Source organism: Carcharhinus amblyrhynchos, chromosome 9, assembly GCF_965287045.1.
Source record: "Carcharhinus amblyrhynchos chromosome 9, sCarAmb.v2.hapA, whole genome shotgun sequence".
In the NCBI taxonomy this organism is placed as follows: domain Eukaryota; kingdom Metazoa; phylum Chordata; class Chondrichthyes; order Carcharhiniformes; family Carcharhinidae; genus Carcharhinus; species Carcharhinus amblyrhynchos.
The window spans coordinates 91,389,585-91,415,197 of record NC_137332.1 but is presented as its reverse complement, the minus strand read 5'-3'; the positions used below and the strand labels follow the sequence as shown (position 1 = coordinate 91,415,197).

Genomic DNA, 25,613 nt, shown 5'->3' with positions numbered 1-25,613 from the left:
ATAAGTAAATTACTTAGTACATCCTGTGCCCACCATTACCTCATCCCCACTTACCCCCTCTCTATCCTGTGGCCCTCCAGTGAATGTGCTAATCCCACCACTGTACATCATCACTACCGTGAATGCTGTGGGTCTTCCTCCTTTGATCTGCTGCCAAACACATCCGAGGCTACACAAACCACATTGATGTTGTCCTTTTGAGGATGAAATCTCTGTCAAACATTTGCTGGGGGAACTGAGACAGCAGCTGTAATAAGTGAGGTTTTATTCAGATGGGACAATAATAAGTTTAAATCCCCACCTGATCTGCTGCTCAAAGTCGCCTCTGCTTCATCGGTCAGTTTTCCAAGTTTCGGGAAGCTCCTGTTACTCCAGAAATATTTGGATTGGCTGTGAGAGACGTCAATCAGAGAGCCCACCCACTCTGCCCATTCTCCCCTCTTCCTCTTTCACAACTGCTTCACTTCCTGTAGGGACTGAAAACCAAGTCAGGAGATGGTAAGTGAAGGAGCAGAATTTATAATAATTACATTGCATCATATCCACACTAATGTTCAGGCAGTCTGACTATCCTGTGGGGAATCAGGTGTGGAAATGCCCCTTATGCTGTGTGAGAAGATCCAGCTGAGAGACCTGTTTACTCGGTGCTTTGTGCTGAGCTGTTTGATTGGAGCTGTGTGTTGGATATTGAGTGTGTTCATTGGAAGCATTTCCCTTCTGATTTACATATTGAGTTTTGTTGATGGGTCATTACTGAATATGAGAAGAGGAGGTGTGATTATCTGAGAGGGGCAGAGACACATTTATTGAAATGTCTTTTAATGGCTTATTTAAAAATTTTACCTGGAGGCCTCAGTTTTTCCCAAAAGCCTGGGTTTGGATTTGATAGTTTGCCCAGTGTTGTGTCTGGTATGTGCAGTGTATCTAAATTCCCAGGATAAACCAGAACCCTTCAACCAGCTACACTGACGCAATATTTTCCTTCGCACTTCCTGCCCAGTGTTTTCTTCAAATAATTTGGAAAAACAAGGGGAGAAATCCCAAAATTTCTATGGAATTAACCCTTGTTAAGGTGTACATTAGTTATAAAATTCTGAGCCGTTCCTTAATTTTTCTTTGCTCGACTACAACTTAGGAAGTGCTCGGAGAGTTGGAGGGTGGGAAAAGAAAAAAAAGTTTTCTCCTACGTCTTCTTCAAATAAGCACACACTCTAAGGGTAAAATTAGTCTTTGCCAGCATGACCTGAGCTTGTAGTGAATTGATAGGCCATTTTACACTCATTGCGCTCATGGTGCCTGGGAAAATGGGGAACTGGGCAGAGGAAATAAAGTAGCCACATTATCTGCTCATGGTCACTATCCAGTGTCCCTGCTGGAAATAGGTATGTGACAATCAAGTGAGGAAAAAGAAAGAACTTGCATTTGATCCTCACATGAGAATATTAGATTGGCAGTCATTGTATAGAAGTCTCTAACTGAGGCATCAGTCCCTTTAGCCATGGAGGAGAGCAAATCGCAGGAAATCACATTTTTTTTTCCTGTTTTATAGAAGGATTGCATCATACTACACCAGAGAATATGGAGAGGATAGACTCCACAGATAGATCCTGACCATCACCCAAGGAACAACAGCACAACTTTGGGAAGACATCAGGAGGTTGGGCAGTGAAGCTATCTGGAAATAAGTCAGGTCAGGGGAGCTTTGACATGTCATCAGATCTGAAACTAGTTAGAATCAACCTTTCCGAATGTTCACCTATGGGCAATCAGTCAGGGTGAAGTTGGGAAGAAGTGTGAGTGAGAATTTCAATCATTCATGGACTCTCATGAACCACTGACTCATTCCTACAGGTGAGAGGCAGTTCAAGTGTGAAGTGTGTGTCAGAAAATCCACAGGTTCTTAAGTTATTCAAAAGTGCATTTGTTACAACAAGGGCTACAGCATGGAAGGGAAACGATTCAAATGCAGTGTTTGTAATAAAGGCTTTGTGAATTCTACGAAGCTCCTGAGGCACCAGCTGATTCACACAGGGGAGAAACCATTCAGGTGTGATATTTGTGAGAAGTCTTTCTCTCAATCATCGATCCTCCATCGACACCAGCAAGTTCACAAAAGTGAGAAACCATTTACTTGCAATGTGTGTGACAAATCTTTGTTGAAGTTACCGACACCCCATCAGCAACGACACATTCCCACTGGGGAGAAGTCCTTAAAATGTGATTTTTGTAAGCAAGATTTCAACCAATCCTCTAATTTTATGTCACACCAGAGGAACCATGCACAAGAGAAACCCTTCAAGTGCAAAATGTGTGACAAATCATTCTCGTGGTCATCACACCTCCACAGACACCAACGTATTCACACAGGGGAGAAACCCTTCACGTGTGAGGTGTGTGACAAATCATTTACACGGTCATCAAGCCTCAGTGAACACAAACATCTTCACACAGGGGAGAAACCCTTCAGATGCAACATGTGTGACAAATCATTCTCGAACTCATCGACCCTCCATCATCACCGACGTGTTCACACAGGCGAGAAACCCTTCGCATGTGAGGTGTGTGACAAATCATTCTCAAAGTCATCAACGCTCCATCGGCACCGACGCATTCACACGGGGGAGAAACCCTTCAAATGTGATGTTTGTAAGAAAGATTTCTACCAATCCTCCCATCTTCTATCACACCAGAAGATTCACACAAGAGAGAAATCCTTCATGTGCGAGGTGTGTGACAAATCATTCCCATTGTCATCAACCCTTCGTAAACACCAATGTGTTCACACAGGGGATAAACCTTTCATAAACAAGGTATGTAAGAAATCATTCTTGGACTAATCAGTCCTCTGCACACTCTGGTGAGAAAGCATTCACATGCAAGGTGTGCGACGAATCTTTCTCAAGGTCATCAGATCGCCACAAACACCAGCACATTCACTGTGGCTCATCTACTTCCCTTACACTGAGTTGTCTGTGTGGTTTACCTTCCAGGGCTCTCACTGGGAGCTGTAGTACTGTATGTCTCAGGTTCCAATCTCTCTCACCATCAGTCCAATCACTTCAAGAAGGTCAATTTAATTACCTTTTGATCAGACTGTCAAATATCACCAAAAGACATCAGTGTGTATAGAAGTTGTTGCTTATGTATGTTTCCCTATGATGGACAAGAAGTTAATGTCTGAATATTAAGTATATTTATTAATTTTTGAAACTCTAAATCATAGTTTTGAGTGAAAAATATAGAAAGCACATAACATTCTTTTTACTAATGTTATGAGGTGTTGTAAAATGCAGCTGTCTTGGAGATGGCTCTGACTTTGTCATAATATTGATCTCTAATCAGAATACCCCTGGGTGCAGGCTGAAAGCTGTCTCCATCACTCAGAAAGTATGTCACAAGGCAGCACAGCAAAGTCTGGACCATGATTTATTTTTCACTTTCATTTCTTCTTTTAGGTAAAGCTGGTCCATGACACACAGGATTGCGCGTTGACTGGAGGAGGGGTTCCATACATCAAGGAGATGACAGAACAGGAGAAATTCACAATGAAGCTGTGTGGCCTCTCCAACCCCACAATAACAAATGATGGATCAGATATGGGGGTGAACAAAGGTGATGTCACCAGCTGAGTGTTTAAACCATCAGGAAGAGAGTTAATTTACATGACAAAAGATAATAGTTGTGCTTTTCTTCCTCTGACAGATACACAGCTGTCAATGGACACATCAGAGGGTGATGGAGCAGAGTTGACAGCAGCGTCTGAAATTCCTGAAAGGGCTGATGAGGAAGGGATGAAGGTGAATACTTCACAGCAATGTGGCATGGCAGCTGCAGTGGAGTTGGGAGGGGGGTGTCAGGAAGGTGAGATGTCTGATTTGGAAGGTAGTGTTGATGCGTTAAAGTTAAATATTGTTGTTATGGTGAAGGAGGAGACCTGAGATGCGCTGGCTGTTGTGGTGGACCGAGGGCACTCAGAAACTTCTGGAGATGAGGAACCTGTGGATTTGGGAGCAAAAGGTCTGATATCTCCATGAGCACATTTACAACATCAGGCCCATTCTGCTGGTGAAGAAAATGAAGATGATCTGAAACTTCTTGCGTGTTTATATCAGGAAGAGGTCCAAAGTATGGAGAATTATCAGGCCACTTCTAACTTGCTTCAACACACCTTGACTGAATTCAAGACAGCTGTTAGCCAGAAACTGCAAAGAATAAGATTCTTCATCAGCAGAATTAGATTATTTGTCAGTTTCTGCAAAGAAACAATGAAACTTTGATTCTGTCTCAGATTGTAGCGCCTGCACCTTCTGGCCAGCAATAGCCCAGTGCAGACATCTGCTCCTGGACATGCCTCTGACACTGTAGGGGTCACATCATGGGGACAATGAGGCACAATTAGGATTTCTCATTCTCCACTCTCCTGTTTTATAATGAGGGATTTTTTTCCTGTTTTTGGTCTGGATTTTTGCCACAATTGACTCTCCATCATGACAAAAATAGAAAAGGTTGAAATCCAGATGTCCCACCCTCTGATCACTTCACTGCATCTCCCATTTTCCTGGGATCAAGAATAGGCTGGGTTGGGGTTTGGATACTTCACCGAGGCAGCTATCTATAGGAATCAGCAGCTACCTCCGCTCATGAGTTAGGAAATGAAAGATAATTTTAAGGACTTTTTATTGTTTGGGTAAACATGAGAAATAAGGTCTCGGTGGCTTTCATGTAACGTTTACGTGCCTGGAAAGGGACCAATGGTTAGATTTCATGCTGGACAAAGTTGTTTGTATATGGAAGGTAGTTGGGGGGGTTGGTTTCAGTTCCAGCTGGGCTTCTGTTGTGTTTAGAGACCTACAGCATGAATTTGCTAAGCAAATAGGTCTTTCAGAGTGAAAGGGAGGTGTTTCTTCTTTCTTTAATTTGAGCTGCAGTCTTAGGCAATTGGTGACGGGCAGCTAAGGAGAGTGCATCTCTCTCAGCTTTACAATAGGAAAAGCTATACATTGGAGTCATGGTTAAAACAGCCAGTGCAAGAAATCTAAAGAACAAATAGTTAAGAAAATTAGAAAAATGAAATAAAGCTTCCACACAGTTTTCAATTAAAGGAACAAAAGAATGGAGAGCAGAGGGGTACTTTTCATTTCCAGTCACAAAACTGAGAATAGAAACTAGAATGGTAGAGAAAGGTTTCTAAAATGATCGCAAAGTTTTGAATGTCTTACCACCTCTGGGAAACAAATTTTAAAGTGATTGGAAAGGAAGTATGAGCTAGATAATAGAATTTGTATAGCAGTTGTATACTATAAGTGAAAGCAATCATAAAAGGGTTGGAACAAAATCCTGGAATGGACTCACTCTTAAAAGTGGAGGAACTTTGTGGAAAAGTCTCATTTGCAAAATCTGAACTGGATTTAAAATGCAAATCGTTAAGTGAAAGTATTGCTGTGAGAGAAGATTTTGAAGTGTATTTAAAGAGTCGAATTTGGAAACTCTCAGATGACAATCATCTGGGGAATTCTGAGAAATTCACAGACACTAACTTTTATATCTTAATGAAACCATTTTAACTTCAAACATACTTTGTCATCTATATTAACCTTAAAACCTGTGAATGGTTGCTAAGTTAAAGGAGGAGTAAAGGAGTATTGTATTATAATTCAGTTTTCAAGTTTAATAAATGTGTTTTTCTTGTTAAAACAAATCAGCAATCGTGTGATTCTGTTCGTCCATGTTGGATTAAAATTTAAGTGAACGTTACGGTCTTTTTAACCAGAGTTCCATTCAGCAAACTTCACGTCAAGTTAAAACATCAACTAAGATCATAATGTGTGGCTTTGGGGCAAGAGGTATCTGAAATCCAAATGTACAAAGTAAATTAATTAGGATCTGGATTGAACTCCACGTATTCTTTGGATAAATAGGGTGCCCTTGTAGAAAGGAGAGGAACCCCTTTGGTCATGGTCCCCAAAAACACTATTGTAGCAGCAAAGCAGCTTGTTGGAAAAAGTAAGATGTCTTTTGAGGTACTAAAAATAGGCAATGAATGTGCATGTAAAGTGCACGTAGGAGTTTTTCAGAGACATGTATACTTTGCTGGCTTCTGCAGGAAATTTCTTTTTGTTGATACAGCTCAACAAATACAAAAAAACGTAAGGAGACAGTAAATTCTGGTTGAAGATGTATTTTAGTGCCCAGGCCTGGTTTCCACCATGGGAGAGAGAACAATTTTAGACAGCTCAAGTTACTCTAATTAAACTATCAAGACATTCTGTAATTATACTTTCTCAGAAATCCTCTGCCAGCCTACTCTGTCCATCTTGATAGGATGGACCAATCTTGTTAATATGGATTAGTTACTTTGGCCAATTACATCCTACTGTCTGGCAACATGAGAATTCATTGGTGTACAGGACTCTTAGTGCAGGCTCCCAAGTGTTTCAGCAAATAGGATTTCACGATGTTGACAAATCAGGTAGAATGGATTAAGGATAAAAGAAATGAGTTTATCGTGAATAAGAAATTTATACAGAGGATGAATAAAACAGCAGACAAACAAAGAGACAATTCTCAGCTTACAGCAAACTTTGAATCATCAAATAACAAAACATTTGAAAATGACTCAAGAACAAGAACTGAATTTTGGAAGAGTTCAAGATGGTATCACAGTTGTTACATCGAGGTAAGATGGGCTGAGGGAACTCAGGTCTATAGAGACTCACCCCCATTGCTTCACCATACTCAGGATAATAGTCCTCCCACACAGGAGAGTACAAACATGGTATCAGTCACCTGAAGAGGATCCCTGTGTGGGTTCATCGATGGTCCAGAAGTTCCAACATTTGTGAGGCTTTATCACAGAACTCACACTGACTGGATTTCTCTTACGTAAGTGGGTCAATGGACCATCAAGTACGTTGTGTGAATGTCTTGACAGATGCCTCACACCTGAATGGTTTCTCACCAGTGTGGATCCTGTGGTGCTCCGAGAGATCAGGCTTGTAAGTGAAACCCTTGCCACACACTTCTTAAGAATTTCTAACCTCGTTGAAACTCTGGTGTTTAAACTTAAATGTGGATGGTGGCATGATTGGGAAATTTGCAGATGATACAAAAATTGGCCATGTGGTTAATAGGGAAGAGGACAGTTGTCTACTCCAGGATAATATCAATGGTTTGGTTCAGTGGCCAGAGAAGTGGCAAATGGAATTCAAGCTGGAAAAATGTGAGGTCATGCATTTGGGGAAAGCAAACAAAGCAAGAGAATACTCAATAAATGGAAGATATTGAGAGAGGTTGAGCAATTAAGAGACTTCAGAGTGCACGTCCACAAGTCCTTGAAGGTGGCAGGACAGGTGGACAAGATGACGAAGAAAGCATATAGAACAGTTTCCTTTAGTGAACAGGGTATTGAATACAAAAGCAAGAACATTTTTGATGAAATTGTATAAAACATTGGTTTGGCCACAGTTGGAATTTTACATACAGTTCTGGTCACCATATTATTTGAAGGACATAATTGCTGTGACAAGAGTACAGAGATTTTCAAGAATGTTGCCAGGTTGGAAAATGTAGCTATGAGGAGCAATTGGATGGGCTGAGGTTGTTTTCCTTAGAACAGAGAAGGCCAAGGGGTGACTGAATTGAGATGTATTAAAGTATGAGGGGCCAGAAAGGGTGGACAGGAAATACTTGTTTTCCTAGCTAAGGGGTCAATTACCAGGGGCATAGATTTAAGACGATTGGTAGAAGGATTAGATAGGACTTGAGGAAAAACTTTTTCAATCCCAGAGTGGTAGGTGTCTGGAATTCCCTGACAAAAGTTGGTAGCTGAAGCTGAAACACAACTCATTTAAAAAGTACCTGGATCTTCATCTGAGGTGCTGTAACCTGCAAAGCTACTCACTGGTGCTGGAAAACGGGATTAAAATTTCATTTTTTTTCTTTTTTTGTGGCACTGACACAATGAGCTGAATGACTTCTTTCTGAGCACTACATTTCTATGGTTCGAAGACCTTACCAAAGCCTTGCTGCAAACCACATACTTAAAGGATTACTCCACTGAGCTCTCTGGTGCAGTAGGAGCCTCACTGATGGTGTTGTGAAAGCTTTACTGAAAACACACTTGAAGGGTTCTCTTTTCATGTAGATTGTCTGATGTCTTGTGAGGCTCAATAATTGTGTAAAGGCTTTATCATAAACCTCGCACACGAACAGCTTCTCCCCCGTGTGAATGCGTTGCTGTCTGCGGAAGTTCATTAACTGCAAGAACACTTTGTCACATAGCTCACATCTGAATGGTTTCTCTCCAATGTGAATGTTTTGGTGTGCATGGAGATTTGACTGTGAAAAGAATTTGTTGTACACCACACGTGAATGGTTTTTCCCAAGTAAATATGTTGGTGTTTGTTGCTGAGGGTTGATGACAATGAGAATGATTTATTGCCGACCTCATAGATGAATGGGTTCTCAGCTGTGTGAATACACTGGTATGTGCTAAGGATTGAAAATTGTGAAAAGAGTCATTGCACACCTCACTTGAAGGGTTTTTCCCTTTGTGTGAATCTCGGGTGTCAGGAATTCACAAGATGGGGTGAAAGACATCTCACAAAGCTCACATCTAAATGGTTTCTCTCCTGTTAGAGAAATTCCTAGTCGGTTAGAGAAATTAAGTAACCAGGGATTTAAGTTGCTAATAAAATACTAACAATAAGTGAAATGATCTTAGATTGGACTTACAAGCTAACAGGGGAACAGTCTACATAAGACACATAAAAACTTGGTAAGAGACTTAATTAAGTAAGTATGAGATCTGAACAAGTTCTTCTGATTTAAACATGCATTTTGAATTTAAAAATGCATTTTAGCTGGATGTTTATGAAAACTGTACACTTTGGCCAAAAGCAGGTTTCTGCAAAGCCTAATCGGTAAGAGGTATATTGAGATGAACCACACTCTTCAGAACAACGAAACTACAGAATGTGTAAGTTCTTATCAATAACAGGTACTACCAGAAAAGGTCTTCTCAGCCCCTTCATCAATAGGGTAGTTCATATTGTGCAGATAGAGCAGGTCTTCTCAGAGTCCCTTATGAATAGGATTGTTCACGTTGTCCAGATAAGGTAGGCTTTTTCAGACATAAGAATGTACACCTGTCTAGCTTGGTCATTGACATAAGCAAACAGTTAGTGGGAACACTAATTTTGCTCTTTGTAGCCAAGCGTTAGGGGTTGCTGAGCAACAGAGGGAGGAAGCATCCAGATTCTACAGACCAATGAAGTCAAAGAGTAAAATGCAATTGGCTAAAGTATATGACAGATATTAATCATGACTGATTTGTATTGAAAATGACTTTCATAACTAAACAGAAGGTGGGAAATGTAACTTATGGAATGTACAATTGACTTGTATTATGCACTACAACCCCAGAGTGGTGTTGGAATGCTTAAGTTCTCCTCTTGTAGTAAGGTATTGGACTGCCGAATGCTGATTCTTCCATCAATTGTTGGTTAATAAATAAAGCTACATTTTTAACCGAGAGACTGGCTTTTGTGAATCTGTATTTGTTAACATTTTTGGCAACATCTAGCCTCCAGAGAATCCCGCAACATCTCCTACGTGAAATGTCTGATACATCAGCCGCCTTGTACATATTGCAAGAAGGTTTATCACAGACCTCACACTTGGACAGGTTTCTTCACTGTGTGGGTTGTCTGATGTTGCAGGAGGCCTGATAACTCTCTTTTTCACAAACCTCACACACCAACAGCTTCTCCCCTGTGTGAATACATTGGTATACCTGGAGATTCATTAAGTGCAAGAATGATTTGTTGCACACGTTGCACTTGAAGTATTTGTTCCCTCTATGAATGCATTGATGGGCATGGAGGTTTGATGTTTCGGAGAATGATCTGTCATACACATCATTTGTGAACAGTTTTTCTCCTGTGTGAATGCGGTGGTGTCTACAAAAGTTCGATTATTGAGAGAATGATTTGTTATTTATCTTGCACCTGAATGATTTCTCACCCTTGAGATTCACAGGCATAGATGACAGTGCAAAGTCTTGAACACACACCTCACACTTCAATGGTTTCTCTTCCATGTCGTTGATCCACAGATGCATCTTGTGTGATAGAGCTCAAGATGCTTTGGAGCTTTCCTCCCACAACTCATACAAACTGCTTCTCACCTTTAGGAATGTATTAGTATTTCTCGAGGCTCGATAAATGATTGAAATTCTCACCATACTTGGATCCTACTCACATTTCTCTCAACCTCAGTCTAACCAATCACCCACAGCAAACATCTGAGAACATTGGTCTGCTGGAAGGTTCCATAGCACTGACCAATTTCAGATCTGATGATATGTCAAAGCTTCCCTGCCCTAACCGATTTCCAGAAGATGGTTTCACTGCCCAAACTTATGTGTTAAGCAAGGCTGTGAAGTGAGTGGATGTCTTCCCACAGTTGTTTCTTCATTAACAGTCAGGATCTAACCGCAGTGTCTATCCTCTCTTTGGTGTGGTACAATGCAATCCTTCTAAAAAAATACAGGAAAGGGAATTATGATTTCCTCCAACTCCCACTCCACCTTTACTGAAGTAACCAACTCCTTTAGTGTAAAAAAACTTGGCAAAATGTTAACTCTATGGAGATTTTGAAATTTCCCCCTTTGTTTTCCAAAATTATTTGAAGAAAACACAAAGCCAATTCAAATTTGACATAGATTTCTAGTGTGGGAATAGCATTCTTCATCCTTGGAAGCTTTCAAACTGACAACGTCAGTTTGGGATGTGTATGACATTAGATCAGGACAGGAAGACTCGTAGCTTCCAAAGCAAAGATATACTTAAAGTTTTAAAAATGTATTTGCTTATATTAACACAGCAATGAAATTACTGTGAAAATCCCCTAGTCACCACACTGTCACCATTCAGACACAGAGGGAGAATTTAGTTTGGCCAATGCACCTAGCCAGTATGTTTCAGAATATAGGAGGAAACCACAGCAAGGAAACCAGAGCACCTAGAGGAAACTCATGCAGACACGTGGAGAACATACACACTCTGCACACACAGTGACCCAGGCCAGGAAGTCGAACCCGGGAGACAGCAACATTAAACACTATGCCTTCATACTGCCTGTGCAGTGGTGGGATCAGCACATGCACGGGGGAGAGGGAAAGAACATAAGAACATAAGAAATAGGAGCAGGAGTAGGCCATCCAGCCCTTCGAGCCTGCCCTGCCATTCAATAAGATCATGGCTGATCTGTCGTGGCTCAGTTCCACTTTCCCGCCCTCTCCCCATAACCCTTAATCCCCTCTCTTTTCAAGAACCCATCAACCCGCTTCTTAAAAATATTTAGCGAGGCAGCCTCCACCACTTCAACGGGCAGAGAATTCCAGAGATTCACCACCCTTTGAGTGAAGAAGTTCCTCCTCAACTCCGTTCTAAACCGCCCCCCCTTTATCTTGAGGCTGTGCCCCCTAGTCCTACTGTCTTTTTTGAGCGGGAAGAGTCTCTCCACCTCTATCCTATCCATCCCATTCATCATCTTATACGTCTCAATGAGATCTCCCCTCATTCTTCTAAACTCTAACGAGTACAAGCCTAGTTTATTCAGCCTCTCCTCATAGCTCAATCCCCTCAACTCCGGTATCAGCCTAGTAAACCTCCTCTGCACTCCCTCCAAGGCCAAAATATCCTTGCGCAGGTGCGGCGCCCAAAACTGCACACAGTACTCCAGCTGCGGCCTCACCAATGCCCTATACAGCTGCAGCAAGACCTCCCTACTTTTATATTCAATCCCCCTCGCTATGAAGGCCAGCATCCCATTCGCCTTCCTGACCACCTGCTGCACCTGCAAGCTGGGTTTTTGCGACTCATGCACAAGGACCCCGAGGTCCCTCTGCACCGTCGCCTGCTGCAGTTTTTCACCACGTAAGTAATAGTCCTTGATGGCATGTGTGGCAAAGGAAAAGGGAGAAAAGGTCAGGGAGGGACAGGCTCTGGACAGCAAGCTATAAGAGATGGGGCCTGGCAGGGAGGGATGCTGAATAGAGCTGAACAGATTATGGAGCTGCTGCTCGGGGAGTGACTCTGGGATTAACTCTGAATTGGGAATTCAGTCAACCAGAAAGTGACACTTGCTCCCATGGAATAACCCAAGGCTCTCTTTGTGCTCTGTGATTGCATTTGGAGAATAACTTAAGGAATGACTGTGCTAGGGACACATTTCATCTTTGCAGAGTGACAGTGACATATAGACTGACCCCAGGCCAAATAGCTCTGAGGAAGTGAATTAAGGACATTTTGACTGTGGAACCGGTGCTGCTGAGAGCGGGGCTAGTGAGGGAAGAGGAGTGGGGGGTGGTGAAGTAGTAGGGGTGGTCAGACGATGGTGGATAGGCAGTTCTGTTCACAAGAGCAATGGAGCAATCTTTGAACAAAGGTGGTAATCTCAGCTTAAAGAGCTGTCTGCCTTGCTGAGTATTTTCAGCAATTTTTATTTTAATTCTAGTTTTTAAAATTCCAAAATGTCCATTGGGCCCATCTACTTTTTACTGTTGCTCATGCTTCACATGAGCTTTCTCATACCTATTTTATCTCAACCTATCAGCAGATCTTTCTATTCATTTCACCCTCATCTACTGATCTGGCTTCCCATCAAAAACATTAAAAACTTATTTCCCTCAACTGGGAGCAAGTTCCAAATTCTAACTATTCTCTTGGCAAAGAAGTTTCTCCTGAATTCCTTATTGGGTTTACAGTTGACCATTTTATATTTTTGAATTCTAGTTTTGGACTCCTCCCACAAATGTGGGAACATTTTCTATTAATTGCCCCCAAATTCTTAATTTAATAATTCATCATCTTAGATTTCTCATGATGCCACCACTCAGCCATCCATTTTTAGGGAATAGGATGCTAGCCTGTTCAGTCTTTCCTGATATTTACAATCTCTCAATATCATCTTTATTGATTATTTTGTGCCTTCTCCAGTTCCTTTCTGTCCTTTTTCAATATGTTGATCTGAATTTGCTCTGCAAGTGCAGTCTAAACAAACTAAAAACAAAATACTGTGGATGTTGGAATCTGAAACAAAAACAGAAAATGCTGGAAAATCTCAGCAGGACTGACAGCGTATGTGGGGAAAGAATAGAGCCAACATTTGAAAAGTTGGCTCTATTCTCTTTCTGTGGTCTAAACAAGGTTCTAGACAAGTTCAACACCACTTCTCTGCTTTTCAGTTCTATTCCTTCAAAAATAGACCAGTGTTATTATAGTCACATGTCCAATTTTTTAAAAAATAAAATGTCCTTGTTGAGCTGCCTTGTTCCTTTTAATGATTGATGAATCTGTAGTTCTGCCCTTGCACAGCTTGTAAATATGACATTTTGTCCACCCTAACCTCTCTAATTGAAATAATTTGTCCACATGAAGTCATAAAGACAAGCTAGTTATTTTCAAACCTTCATCAAATCAGCCCATAGCCTACACTTCCCTAAAATGCACACAGCCAGCTCTTGGAATCCAACGGGACAAAAATTCTGTGATTGTTGGAAATCTGATAGAGATTCCGAAAATGATAGAAATCCTCAGGTCAGAAAACGTCTGTGGAGAGAGAAGCAACCACTCTGCAGCCTTTGACATCGTAAGAAGTCTCACAACACCAGGTTAAAGTCCAACCAGTTTATTTGAAAGTAAACCCACAAGCTTTCAGGGTTTGCCCCTTCGTTAGTTGAGTGGAGAGTTCTGATCTCAATCAGAACATATAAAGGCACACACAGTTTACAGAGTATTGATTAGAATGTGAGTCTTTACAGCTAACCTGCTATTCAAGTCTTAAAGATGCAGATAACGTGAGTGGAGGTAGCATTAGGCATAGGTTAAAGAGATGTGTATTGTCACTAGGCAGGACAGTACGTGAGATGTTGCATGTTCAGGCAAGTCATGGGGGTTATAGATAGTGTGACATGAACCCAAGATCCCGGTTGAGGCCATCCTCATGTGTGCGGAACTTGGCTATCAGTCTTTGCTCAGCGACTCTGCGCTGTTGTGTGTCGTGAAGGTCGCCTTGGAGAATACTTACCCGAAGATCAGAGGCAAAATACCCGTGACCGCTGAAGTGTTCACCAACAGGAAGGGAACATTTCCACTCACATTGTCTGCATCTTTAAGACTTGAATAGCAGGTTAGCTGTAAAGACTTGCATTCTAATCAGTATTCTGTAAACCGTGTGTGAGTTCTGACTGAGACCAGAACTCTCCACTCACCTGACAAAGGGGCAAACCCCAAAACCTTGTGGGTTTACTATGAAATAAACTGGTTGGACTTTAACCTGGCATTGTGAGACTTCTTACTGTGTTTACCCCAGTCCAACTCCAGCATCTCCACATCATGCCTTTGACATCACCAACCACACTGCAACTCTTCCCTGTTGTCCAGTCAGTGGGACTGTTGTGACTTTTTGCTCTTCAATTATAGAGTCATTGAGGTTTACAGCATGGAAACTGGCCCTTTGGCCCAATTTGTCCATGCCACTTTTTTTTTAACCCCTTAGCTAGTCCAAATTGCCCACATTTGGCCCATATCCCTCTATACCCATCTTACCCAGGTAACTGTCTAAAAAAGACAGAATCCTCAACTCCCAAATCTGGCAACTTGTTCTGGGCACTCACCACTCACTGTGTGAAAAAATTGCCCCTCTGGACCCTTTTGTATCTCTCCCCTGTCACCTTAAACCTATGCCCTCTAGTTTTAGACTGCCCTATCTCTGGGAAAAGATATTGACTAGCTGAGGTATACCCCTTATTATTTTATAGACCTTCATAAGATCATCCCTAAGCCTCCTACGCTCAGAGTAAAAAGTCCTCATCTATCCAGCCTCTCCTTATAACGCAAACCATCAAGTCCCGGTAGCATTCTAGTAAGTCATTCCTGCACACTTCCAGTTCAATAATATACTTTCTATAATAAGGTGACCAGAACTGTATACAGTGTTCCATTTGTGGTCTTACCAATGTCTTGTACAACTTCAACAAGACGTCCCAACTCTTGTATTCAATGTTCCGACCAATGAAACCAAGCATGCCGAACGCCTTCTTGATCACTCAGTCCACCTATGACTCCACTTTCAACTTTCCACTGTATACTCTCAGTTGTACATAGGGAATCTCCTGCAATGGTGAATCTTCCCACCGCCATCGCTCTGGTTCCGACCAAGGGTCAGTCTCTGCTTTTCAATTCGGTTCAGCCGCTCGGGGCTCGCGCTTCCTCACATTCCAACTCCCGAACGCTGGGAGCCAACGGCCGCTGCGCGCGGCAGAACTACAATCCCCGTCAGGCACCGCGAGCTGGCTTTTTTTTCCCCTGGTTCCATACTGCCGCTCCTCACTGCGCAGGCCCGGGGACATAGCCAATGTAGTCCTAACCGGATGAGTCTCTCGGGGAAACGGCCGCGCAGAATCGGGTGGAGAAGATGTCGGTGAAGTCCCAGCCCTGCAATATGATTGGCTGTGCAGAATAATTGAGATTTATCCAATGGGCTGGTCTTTTTCTCTCTCTGATTGGCTGTGAGAGCCGTCAATCAGAGCGCTGAGCTGTTTGATTGGAGCTGTGTGTTGGATATTGAGTGTGTTTATTGGAAGCATTTCCCTTCTGATTTACAGGCTGAGTTTTGTTGATGGGTCATTGCTGAATATGAGGAGGTGAGGTGTAATTATCTGGGAGGAGCAGAGACACACTTATTGAAATGTCTTTTAATATCTTCTTTAATGATTTTACTTGAAGGCCTCGGCCTTTCCCAAAAGCCTGCGCTTGGATTTGATAGTTTTGCCCAGTGCTGTGTCTGATAGACTGCACATCCCAAATTCAGCTGAGTGAGTGCAGTGAATCTAATTTCCCAGGATAAACCAGAACCTTTCGATCAGCTACACTGAAGCAGCATTTTCCTTGGCTTCTAGCACTTTCTGCCAAGTGGGTTCTCTTCAAATAATTTGGGAAAACAAGGAAAGAAAATTCAATATCACCAGTGAATGAAGATTTCTTCTCTTTTTAATATGGTAAACAAATACTCTGAGGGCAAAATTGGTATTCGCTAGCACAATTCAAGCTCAATGGAAATTGATAGCCCATTTTACACTCTACCTGACTGTCTTTCCATTGCCCTCACGGTACTTGGGAACCATGAGGTGGAGATGCCAGCTTTGGATTGAGATAAGCACAGTGAGAAGTCTCACAACACCAGGTTAAAGTCCAACAGGTTTATTTGAAATCACAAGCTTCCTTCAGCAGGTGAGTGGACGTATGTTCACAAATGGCATATAGACGCAATTGCAAGATAATTACAGATTGGAATGTGAAGAATGGTTGAAATGCGAGTCTTTGGATACAGAACTGACTCAGTCATAGAAGACAGAGGGTAGCAGTGGAAGGGTGTGTTTCTGAATGGAGGGCTGTGACAAGTGGCGTTCCTCATGGATCAGTGCTGGGACCTTTGCTGTTTGTAATATAAATGATTTGGAGGAAAGTGTAATTGGCTTGATTAGTAAGAACATAAGAAATAGGAGCAGGAGTAGGCCATCTAGCCCTTCGAGCCTGCCCCGCCATTCAATAAGATCATGGCTGATCTGAAGTGGCTCAGTTCCACTTTCCCGCTTTCTCCCCATAACCCTTAATTCCCTTGTCTATCAAAAACCTATCTACTCGTGACTTAAATATATTTAGCGAGGTAGCCTCCACCATTTCAACAGGCAGAGAATTCCAGAGATTCACCACCCTTTGAGTGAAGAAGGTCCTCCTCAACTCTGATCTAAACTGCTCCCCTCTTATCTTGAGGCTGTGCCCTCTAGTCCTGCTATCCTTTCTAAGCGGGAAGAATCTCTCTACCTCTACCCTATCCATCCCTTTCATTATCTTATACGTCTCTATAAGATCCCCCCTCATCCTTCGAAACTCCCAACGAGTACAGACCCAGTCTATTTAGTCTCTCTTCATAGTCCAACCCCGTCATCTCCGGTATCAGTCTAGTGAACCTCCTCTGCACTCCCTCCAAGACCAATATATCCTTCCACAAGTGCGGCAACCAAAACTGCACACAGTACTCCAGCTGCGGCCTCACCAGTACCCTTAGTAAGTTTGCAGGTGACACAAAGGTTGGTGAATTTGCGGATAGCAATGAGGATCATCAGAGGATACAACAGGATATAGATTGTTGGAGACTTGGGCAGAGAAATGGCAGATGGAGTTTAATCCAGACAAATGTGAGGTAATGCATTTTGGAAGGTCTAATGCAGATGGGAAATATACAGTAAATGGCAGAACACTTAGGAGTATTAATAGGCAGAGGGATCTGGGTGTACACGTATACAGGTCACTGAAGGTGGCAATGCAGGTGGAGAAGGTAGTCGAGAAGGCATTCAGCATGCTTGCCTTCATCGGCCGGGGCATTGAGTTTAAAAATTGGCAAGTCATGTTGCAGCTTTATAAAACCTTAGGCTGTACTTGGAAATATAATGTTCAGTTTTGGTCGCCACACTACCAGAAGAATGTGGAGACTTTGGAGAGGACACAGAAAAGATTTACCAGGATTTGCCTGGTATGGAGGGCATTAGCTATTAGGAGAGGCTGGAGAAACTTGGTTTGTTCACACTGGAACGACGGAGGTTGAGGGGCAGTCTGATAGAAGTCTGCAAACTTGTGGGAGGGGCATGAACAGAGTGCATAGTCAGAAGTTTTTTCCCCAGGGTGGAAGAGTCAATTACTAGGGAGCATAAGTTTAAAGTGCAAGGGGCAAGGTTTAAAGAAGATGTACAAGGCAAGTTTTTTTTTACACAGAGGGTGGTGGGTGCCTGGAACTCGCTGCCAGGGGAGGTTGTGGAAGCAGATACAATAGTGACTTTTAAGAGGTATCTTGACAAATACATGAATAGGATAGGAATAGAGGAATATGGAAAGGTAGGGGTTTTAGTTCAGTTGGGCAGCTTGGTCGGTGCAGGCTTGGAGGGCCGAAGGGCCTATTCCTGTGCTGTAATTTTCTTTGTTCTTTTCAGGTACGAACAGTGTGCGTGGAGAGAGGATAATCACAGGTTAAAGAGGTGCGAATTGTCTCAAGCAAAGACAGTTAGTAGGATTTTGCAAACACAGGCAGTATGGTGGGGGTTACAAGTAGTATGACATGAACCCAAGATCCCAGTCGAGCTCGTCCCCATATACGTAAACGTAAAAAGTAAAGTTTATTTGTTAGTAATAAGTAAGCTTACATTCGCACTGCAATGAAGTTATGAAAATCCCCTAGTCGCCACATTCCGATATCTGTTTGAATACACTGAGAGAGAACGTAGCATGACCAATGCACCAAACCAGGATGTCTTTAGACTGGGAGAAAACCCGAGCACTGGGAGGAGACCCACGCCGATGCAGAACTTGGCTATCACTTTCTGCTCGGCGATTCTGTGTTGTCGTGTGCCTTGGAGGACGCTTACCTGAAGATCGGAGGCTGATTGCCCTTGACTGCTGAACTGCTCCCCAACTGGAAGGGAACACTCATGCTTGGCAATTGTTCATCCGTTGTCGTAGCATCTGTGTGGTCTTTCCAACATACCACACTTTGGGAAATCCTTTCCTACAGCATATGAGGGAGACAATGTTGGCTGAGTCACATGAGTATGTACCATGTACCTGGTGGGTGATGTTCCCTCATGTGATGGTGGTATCCATGTTGATGATCTGGCAGGTCTTGCAGACATGATGTGGAGATGCCAGCATTGGACTGGGGTAAACAGTGTAAGTCGTCTCACAACACCACTTAAAATCCAACAGGCTTATTTGGTAGTAAACGCCACTAGCTTTCGGAATGCTGTTCCTTCGTCACTTGATGAAGGAACAGCATTCCAAAAGCTAGTGGCGTTTACTACCAAATAAACCTGTTGGACTTTAAGCTGATGTTGTGAGACTTCTTACTAGTTCTTGCAGAGGCAGGATTGCATGGTGTGTGGTCGCTAGTCTGAAGGTGAATAATGATCTGTTTGAGATTGGGCAGTTGTTTGAAGGCAAGTAGTCGGGGTGTGGGGATGGCCTTGGCGAGTTGTTTATCCTCATCGATGATATGTTGTGAGACTTATTACAGTACTTGGAAAGATGGAGCTCTGGGAAGAGGAAAGAAAGTAGCCACGTTGTCTGTTTCTGGTCACTATCCAGTGTCTCAACTGGAAACAGAGGGTGACAGTCAAGTGAGGAGAAAGAAATTACTTGCACCTGATCTCCGACATGAGAATTGCATACTGGCACTCACTGCCGAACAGCAAAAGGAGGAGAGCGAGTTGGAGGAAATCATGTTTCTTTTTCATGTTTTACAGGATTGCACCGTTCGACACCAGAGCATATAGAGTGGATAGATGCTACAGATACATCCCAACCATCACCCAAGGAACAAATGTGCAGACGTGGTAAGACATTCAGTCCCTTCACAGCATTTCTCAACACCAAGAAGGTTGGGAGTGAAATCACCATCTGGAAATTGGTTGGGTCAGGGAAGCTATGACATATCATCAGATCTGAACCTGGTCAGTGTTGTGGAACTTTTCATCAGGACCACCTTTTCTGAAGTTTCAGCTGTGGCAATTGGTCATGGTGAGGCTGGGAAGTGTGAGTGGGCTCCCATGTGTGCTGAAAGCTTCAATTCTTTGGCAAGCCTCATGAACCACTAACTCATTCCCACAGGTGAGAAGCTATTCAAGTTTGGTGGCTCCACAGGCTCATAAAATCTTCTGAGCTGCATTTGCTACAATTACTGTTACCATAATGGCAGCCACATGGAAGGGAAGTGATTCAGGTGTCATGTTTGTGGTAAAGGTTTGTGAATTCCACGGTGCTCCTGAGACACCAGATGATTCACACAGGCGGTGACAAATCATTCACATGGTCAACAAGCCTCAGAAAACACGAATGTTTTCACACAGGGGAGCAGGAGAACCCTTCAAGGTGGAGGGGAGCGGGGAAATTCTCTGGAGCCCCAACTGGGATTCCCAATAGCCTGTTGAATCGGGCAAAGGGCCAAAACTGGTTGTCACCTGATGTCAAACCCATTGTGAGTCTCCCGGCCTGTTTACCCTGGCGAGATCAGTAACAGCAAGAACCTGATCAAAACTCATTAATATCCGTTTCAATCTGATTATTCATTACTTGTCCTGCAAAGCGGGAGGCCAGGCCCCATGAACTCCAAGGAGGTGTAAGGGAGTGAGTAGTCTTTCTACAGTCACATTCAGAGTGCCAACGGGGGGGGTTAGGGGTGGTCAGAGAGTTCGTCTCCAGAACGAAGGTTGTATATAGCACAGAAGAGGGGCCATTCAAACTATCTTGTCCATGCCGACCCAAAGACATCCAGATGCCCTATTTAATCCTATCATGTAGCAGATCTTCTCTCTGTAGCTTTGAAATTCATTAAGCTCTCTTTTAATATGTCACATTTTAGTTAAGATTCTTCGCTGATGTTTTGGAACCCAGGTTGTCAGATGAAGGTGAAAGTCTTCCCTCTGTAGCCTTGAATCCCTTTGCTGTCTCTCTCAGCATGTCAAGTTCAAGGATCTGTCAGATGAAGGTAAAAGTCTTCCCTCTGATGTTTTGGAAATCTTTGAAGTGCTTTTTTCACAATCAATTTCATTCCCATTTTACTTTTTCAAGACTCTGAGTATGCTGAGAACCCAAAAAGTTTTGAATTGTGTTGTTTACATTCAATTTAAGAACATAAGAACTAGGAGTAGAAGTAGGCCATCTGACCCCTCAAGCCTGCTCCACCATTCAATAGATCATGGCTGATCTTTTGGTGGACTCAGCTCCACTTATACACCATGACCTTAATTCCTCTCCTGTTCAAAAATTTAAGATTCCTGGCCTTAAAAACATTCAATGAAGTATCCTCAACTGCTTCACTGGGCAGGGAATTCCACAGATTCACAATCCTTTGGGTGAAGAAGTTCCTCCTCAAGTCAATCCTAAATATGGTCCCCCTTATTTTGGGACTATGCCACCTAGTTCTAGTTTCACTCGTCAGTGGAAACAACCTCCCTGCTTCTATCTCATCTATTCCCTTCATAATTTTATATGTTTCTATAACATTCCCCAATTCTTTTAAATCCCAATGAGTATAGTCCCTGTCTACTCTGTCCTCATAAGTCAACCCTCTCAACTCCAAAATCAACCTAATGAGTCTACTCTGCATCACCTCCAGTGCCAATATATCCTTTCTCAAATAAGGAGACCAAAACTGTACACAGTACTCCAGGTGTGGTCTCTCCAGCACTTTATACAGCTGCAACATATTTTCTCCTTGTTTTTAAACTCCATCTCTCTAGCAATGAGGAAAACATTCCATTTGCCTTCTTAATTACCTGCTGCACTTGCAAACCAACCTTTTGAGATTCATCCACAAGGACACCCAGGTCCCTCTGCACAGCAGTATGCTGCAATTTTTTACCATTTAAATAATAGTCCATTTTGCTGTTATCCCTGCCAAAATGGATGACCTCACATTTACCAGGATTGTTTTTTTTTTAAACTTTATTCCAATTCAATCCAAACAAATCAAATCCAATTCAGAGTCCCAACAAGTTGGGACATTCCCGATCCAAGCTGACAAGACAGGGCTCTTACCTCCTGTCTTGGGCTTAATCTATATGATCCAAGCTGATTGGAGTAGGTATAGCTCCTCCAAGGCTTGATCTCATTTTCATCTTAGCCAAAAGGCCGAGATGCTGCTTTAAAAAATTGCTTCATATGAAGCTAAAATGTAACCTAATGACTTCAGCCAAGTACAGTATGTCGATACTACACTTGATCTTAGCCATAAGGCCAAACATTTGTCAACATTGTACTCCATCTGCCAGACCCTTGCCCACTCACTTAAACATTACCTTTTACAAGTCTCTTGATTGATGAGTGGGATTAGCTTTTTTTGTTGTTATGGCTCTTCATGATCCATTAACTCTGAAGTACTTCATTGTTTGAGCAGATATTCTTTTTGACCACATTTTTTAAAAATAGGGCCTCTCTGTTCTGAAATACTTCCTGGAATGACAAGGTGTTGTTCCTAACTTCTTATAAAACAGGGTCTCTCTTTGTTCTGAAGTGCTTCTTAGAAAGACCTGGTGCACAGTCTGATTGCTTTTTTTCAATACTTGGGTTTCCTCTGTTCTAAAGTTCTTGGTAAATCCAGGGGCTCTGGCACAGTCCCCTGCTGTTCTGGCAGTGTCAGCCTGTCACAGTAGCACTGCCAGGCCCCCACTGCCAAGGTGGCAGGCGGCAGTGCCACCCTGACGGATTGTAAAATGCAGCTGTCTTGCCGATGGTGCTAATTTTGTCATAAATATGATCTCTAATCAGAAGACCCCTGGATCAGGCTAAAAACTGTCTCCAGCATTCAGCAAATGTGTCACAAGACAGCACTACGAAGTCTGATTCATTTCTCCATGCTTCATTTTCAATTTTCATTTGTCCCTTTGGTAAAGCAACCCTTCACATGCAAGGTGTGTGATCAATCATTCTCAGTATCATCGACCCTCCGTGTCCACCAACGCATTCACACAGGAGAGAAGCCCTTCACATGCAAAGTGTGTGACAAATCGTTCTCTGTGTCATCGACTCTCCGTGTACACCAACGCGTTCATACAGGAGAGAAGCCCTTCAGGTGCAAAGTATGTGACCAATCATTCTCAAAGTCATCAACCCTCCATGTACATCAACGCACTCACACAGGAGAGAAGCCCTTCAGGTGCGAGGTGTGTGACAAGTCATTCCCACGGTCATCGACTCTCCGTAGACACCAACGCGTTCACACAGGGGAGAAGCCCTTCAGGTGTGAGGTGTGTGACAAATCATTCTCACAGTTGTCGAACCTCCGCAGACACCAATGCATTCGTACAGGAGAGAAACCTTTCATGTTCGAGGTGTGTGACAAATCATTCTCGTGGTCATCGACCCCTCATCAGCACCAATGCGTTCCCACAGGAGAGAAACCCTTCCCATGCAAGGTACGTGAATAATTATTCTCAGACTCATTGGTTTCTGCATACAGCAACATATTCACATGTATGGTATGTGACAAATTATTCCGAGTGACCTTCCCTCTGCGCACAGCAACACATTCACACACAAGACAAAACATTAACATATATGGAATGTAACAAATCATTCTCGGACTAATCAGCTGTCTGAACACACTGGTAAGAAACCATTCACGTGAGGTGTGCGACAAAACAATTACCTCCATAGATACCAATGCATTCATACTGCAGCCCACCTGCTTCCCTTACACCGAAAGTTGTCTGTTGTTTATATTCCAGGGCTCACAAAGAGGAAATGTGCTTCCAAAGCACTGTCTGTCTCAGCAGCGTCTGTCTCCAATCTCTCCCACCATCAGTCAAATTGTTTCAAGGTCAATTTAACCTTTGACCAAATCACTAAATGTCACCAAAAGACGACATCAATATGTAGAGAAGCTGCTGCTTATGCATATTTTTCCATACAATGGACAAGAGGGCAATGTCTGAATTTTAAATGTATGTGTTAAATTTTGAAACTTTAAATTGTAGCTTTGAATATACAGAAGGATCACAAGAAGTTGCTTTAGATAATTTTGAGGTTTTGTAAAATGCAGTTGTCTTGGAGATGGCTCTGACTTGTCATAAGATTGATCTCTAATCGAAGTTTCCCTGGATGCAGGCTGAAAGCTGTCTCCAGCACTTGGAAAATCTGTCACAAGACAGCACAGCAAAGTCTGAACCATGATTTCATTTAAATTTTCATTTCATCCTTTAGGTAAATTTGGCCCATAACACCCAGGAGCACTCATTGACTGGAGGACGGGTTCCCTGTATCAAGGAGCTGACAGAACGGGAGGAGTTCATGAAGAAGCTGTTTGACCTCTCCAACCCCACAATAACCAATGGGGGATCAGATATGAGGATGAGTGAAGGTGATGTCAGCAGCTGTGTTTAAACCTTCAGGAGGAGATTAATTTACGTGACAAATGATAATAATTGTGATCTTCTTCCTCTGACAGATACACAGGTGTGCATCGACACATTAGAGGATGATGGAGGAGAGTTGACAGCAGCATCTGAGATTCCTGAAAGGGCTGATGAGGAAGGGACGAATGTATACACTTCACAGCAGCGTGGCATGGCAACTGCAGTGGAGGAGGGAGAAGAGAGTCAGGAGGATAAGATGTCTAATTTGGGGGGTGGTGTTGATGAGTTAAAATTAAATGTTGTGGTTTGTGTGAAGGAGGAGGTCTGTGACATTGTGGCGGCTGTGGTGAAGGGAGAGCACTCAGAACCTTCTGGAAGTGAGGAATCTGTGGTTTTGGGAGCAGAAGCTCCGCTGCCTCCACGAGCACACAGACAACATCAGGCTCATGCAGCTGGTGAAGAAAATAAAGATGATCTGACACCTCTGGCATGCTTACACCAGGAACAGATTCAAAGTACAGAGAGTTATCAGGCCATTTCTAACTTGCTTCAGCAAACTTTGACTGAATTTAAGACAGAAGTTAGCCAGAATATGCAAAGAAACAATGAGATTCTTCAGCAGCTTCTACAAAGAAACAATGAGATTTTTCAGCAGCAGAATGAGATTCTTTGTCAAGTTCTGCAACAAAACAATGAGATTTTGAATGAAATGAGGCAGATTCTGTCTTTGATTGTAGCGTCTGCAGCAGGCCAGTGAAGAGATACATGCTGTTGGACATGCCTTTGGCACAGAAGAGGTCATGTTATAGGGACAGGGAAGACACAGAATGCATCGGAGTCCCTCCCTCCAGCACTGCCGCCTCATTCCCCACCGAGGGATATTTTTCTGTTTGGATTTTTGCCATGACTGAGAGCCTCCAGAAACCCAAATTTGCAAATCCTGTCCCCAACCACCCTCACCAATCATTGCACCTCCTATTTTTCTGGGATGAAAAATGGCCAGACTGGAATTTTTCCAAAGGGACTGTTTCACAAAGGCAGCTGTCCATACAAATCAGCAACTGCCTCCATTTGTCTAGATTTGGCTGAGAGGTGCCTGATATTTGCACATTGGATCCAGGTCCGAACTTTCTGGATTTGTTTAGTTAGGGTACGCTTTTGTAGAGGATATGGTCTCAAAACACCTTTGTGCGACATAAGCCGCTCTTTGAGATTACTGAAGGAGAAATGAAAGTGCATGACAAGTGCATCAACACATTGGACTTGAGCGCTCAAGGAACTCAAAAACAATTGTCAGAAGTGTCAAGATGAACTGCCAAAGGGAGCTCTCAAGTCTCCTTGAAGAAACTGTAGTTTAAAATTATTGCCTTTTATTCTGTCTGTTGACTTAAACCTCAGGGATTAACTAGATTAATGTTGCATGACACACTTCACAACCATCCATTATCACAGTAGGACGCTGGCCATACTATTTTGAGAGACAGCTCCAAGTGGTTGTGGACACTTGAAGTAGGACTGTGAATTTAAGTGATTGATTTATTTAGGCATGATTATGTACATGAATGATGTTTGTTATAAGGAATGTAAATGTACTAATTTTTTTTTATATTTGAATTTATTGTTTAAAAAAAATGAAGTCTATAACAGA

At 42.7% G+C, this 25,613-nt stretch overlaps 2 protein-coding genes across 5 annotated transcripts in view; one reads left to right on the top strand and one right to left on the bottom strand.

The window, feature by feature from the left end:
• LOC145348007 (uncharacterized) overlaps nucleotides 1-25,613 on the bottom strand; it is a 521,035-nt gene that overhangs the window by 180,127 nt on the left and 315,295 nt on the right. The gene's annotated exons all lie outside the window — the stretch shown is intronic.
• Nucleotides 477-25,613, top strand: LOC145348012 (uncharacterized). Of its 3 annotated transcripts, XM_080196112.1 has the most exons (7): nucleotides 477-498; nucleotides 1,550-2,810; nucleotides 2,863-2,938; nucleotides 11,509-11,516; nucleotides 22,505-23,026; nucleotides 23,814-23,970; nucleotides 24,058-25,613. In XM_080196112.1, exons 2-7 carry the CDS (start codon nucleotides 1,944-1,946, stop codon nucleotides 24,720-24,722), a joined length of 2,295 nt encoding a protein of 764 aa, XP_080052238.1. In that variant the 5' UTR covers nucleotides 477-498; nucleotides 1,550-1,943; the 3' UTR covers nucleotides 24,723-25,613. The 3 variants fall into 3 exon arrangements, with proteins under 3 accessions (XP_080052238.1, XP_080052236.1, XP_080052237.1); XM_080196110.1 differs by lacking the exons at nucleotides 477-498; nucleotides 1,550-2,810; nucleotides 2,863-2,938; nucleotides 11,509-11,516 and adding exons at nucleotides 15,624-15,709; nucleotides 19,358-19,447; nucleotides 20,473-20,598; XM_080196111.1 differs by lacking the exons at nucleotides 477-498; nucleotides 1,550-2,810; nucleotides 2,863-2,938; nucleotides 11,509-11,516 and adding exons at nucleotides 15,716-16,295; nucleotides 19,358-19,447; nucleotides 20,473-20,598.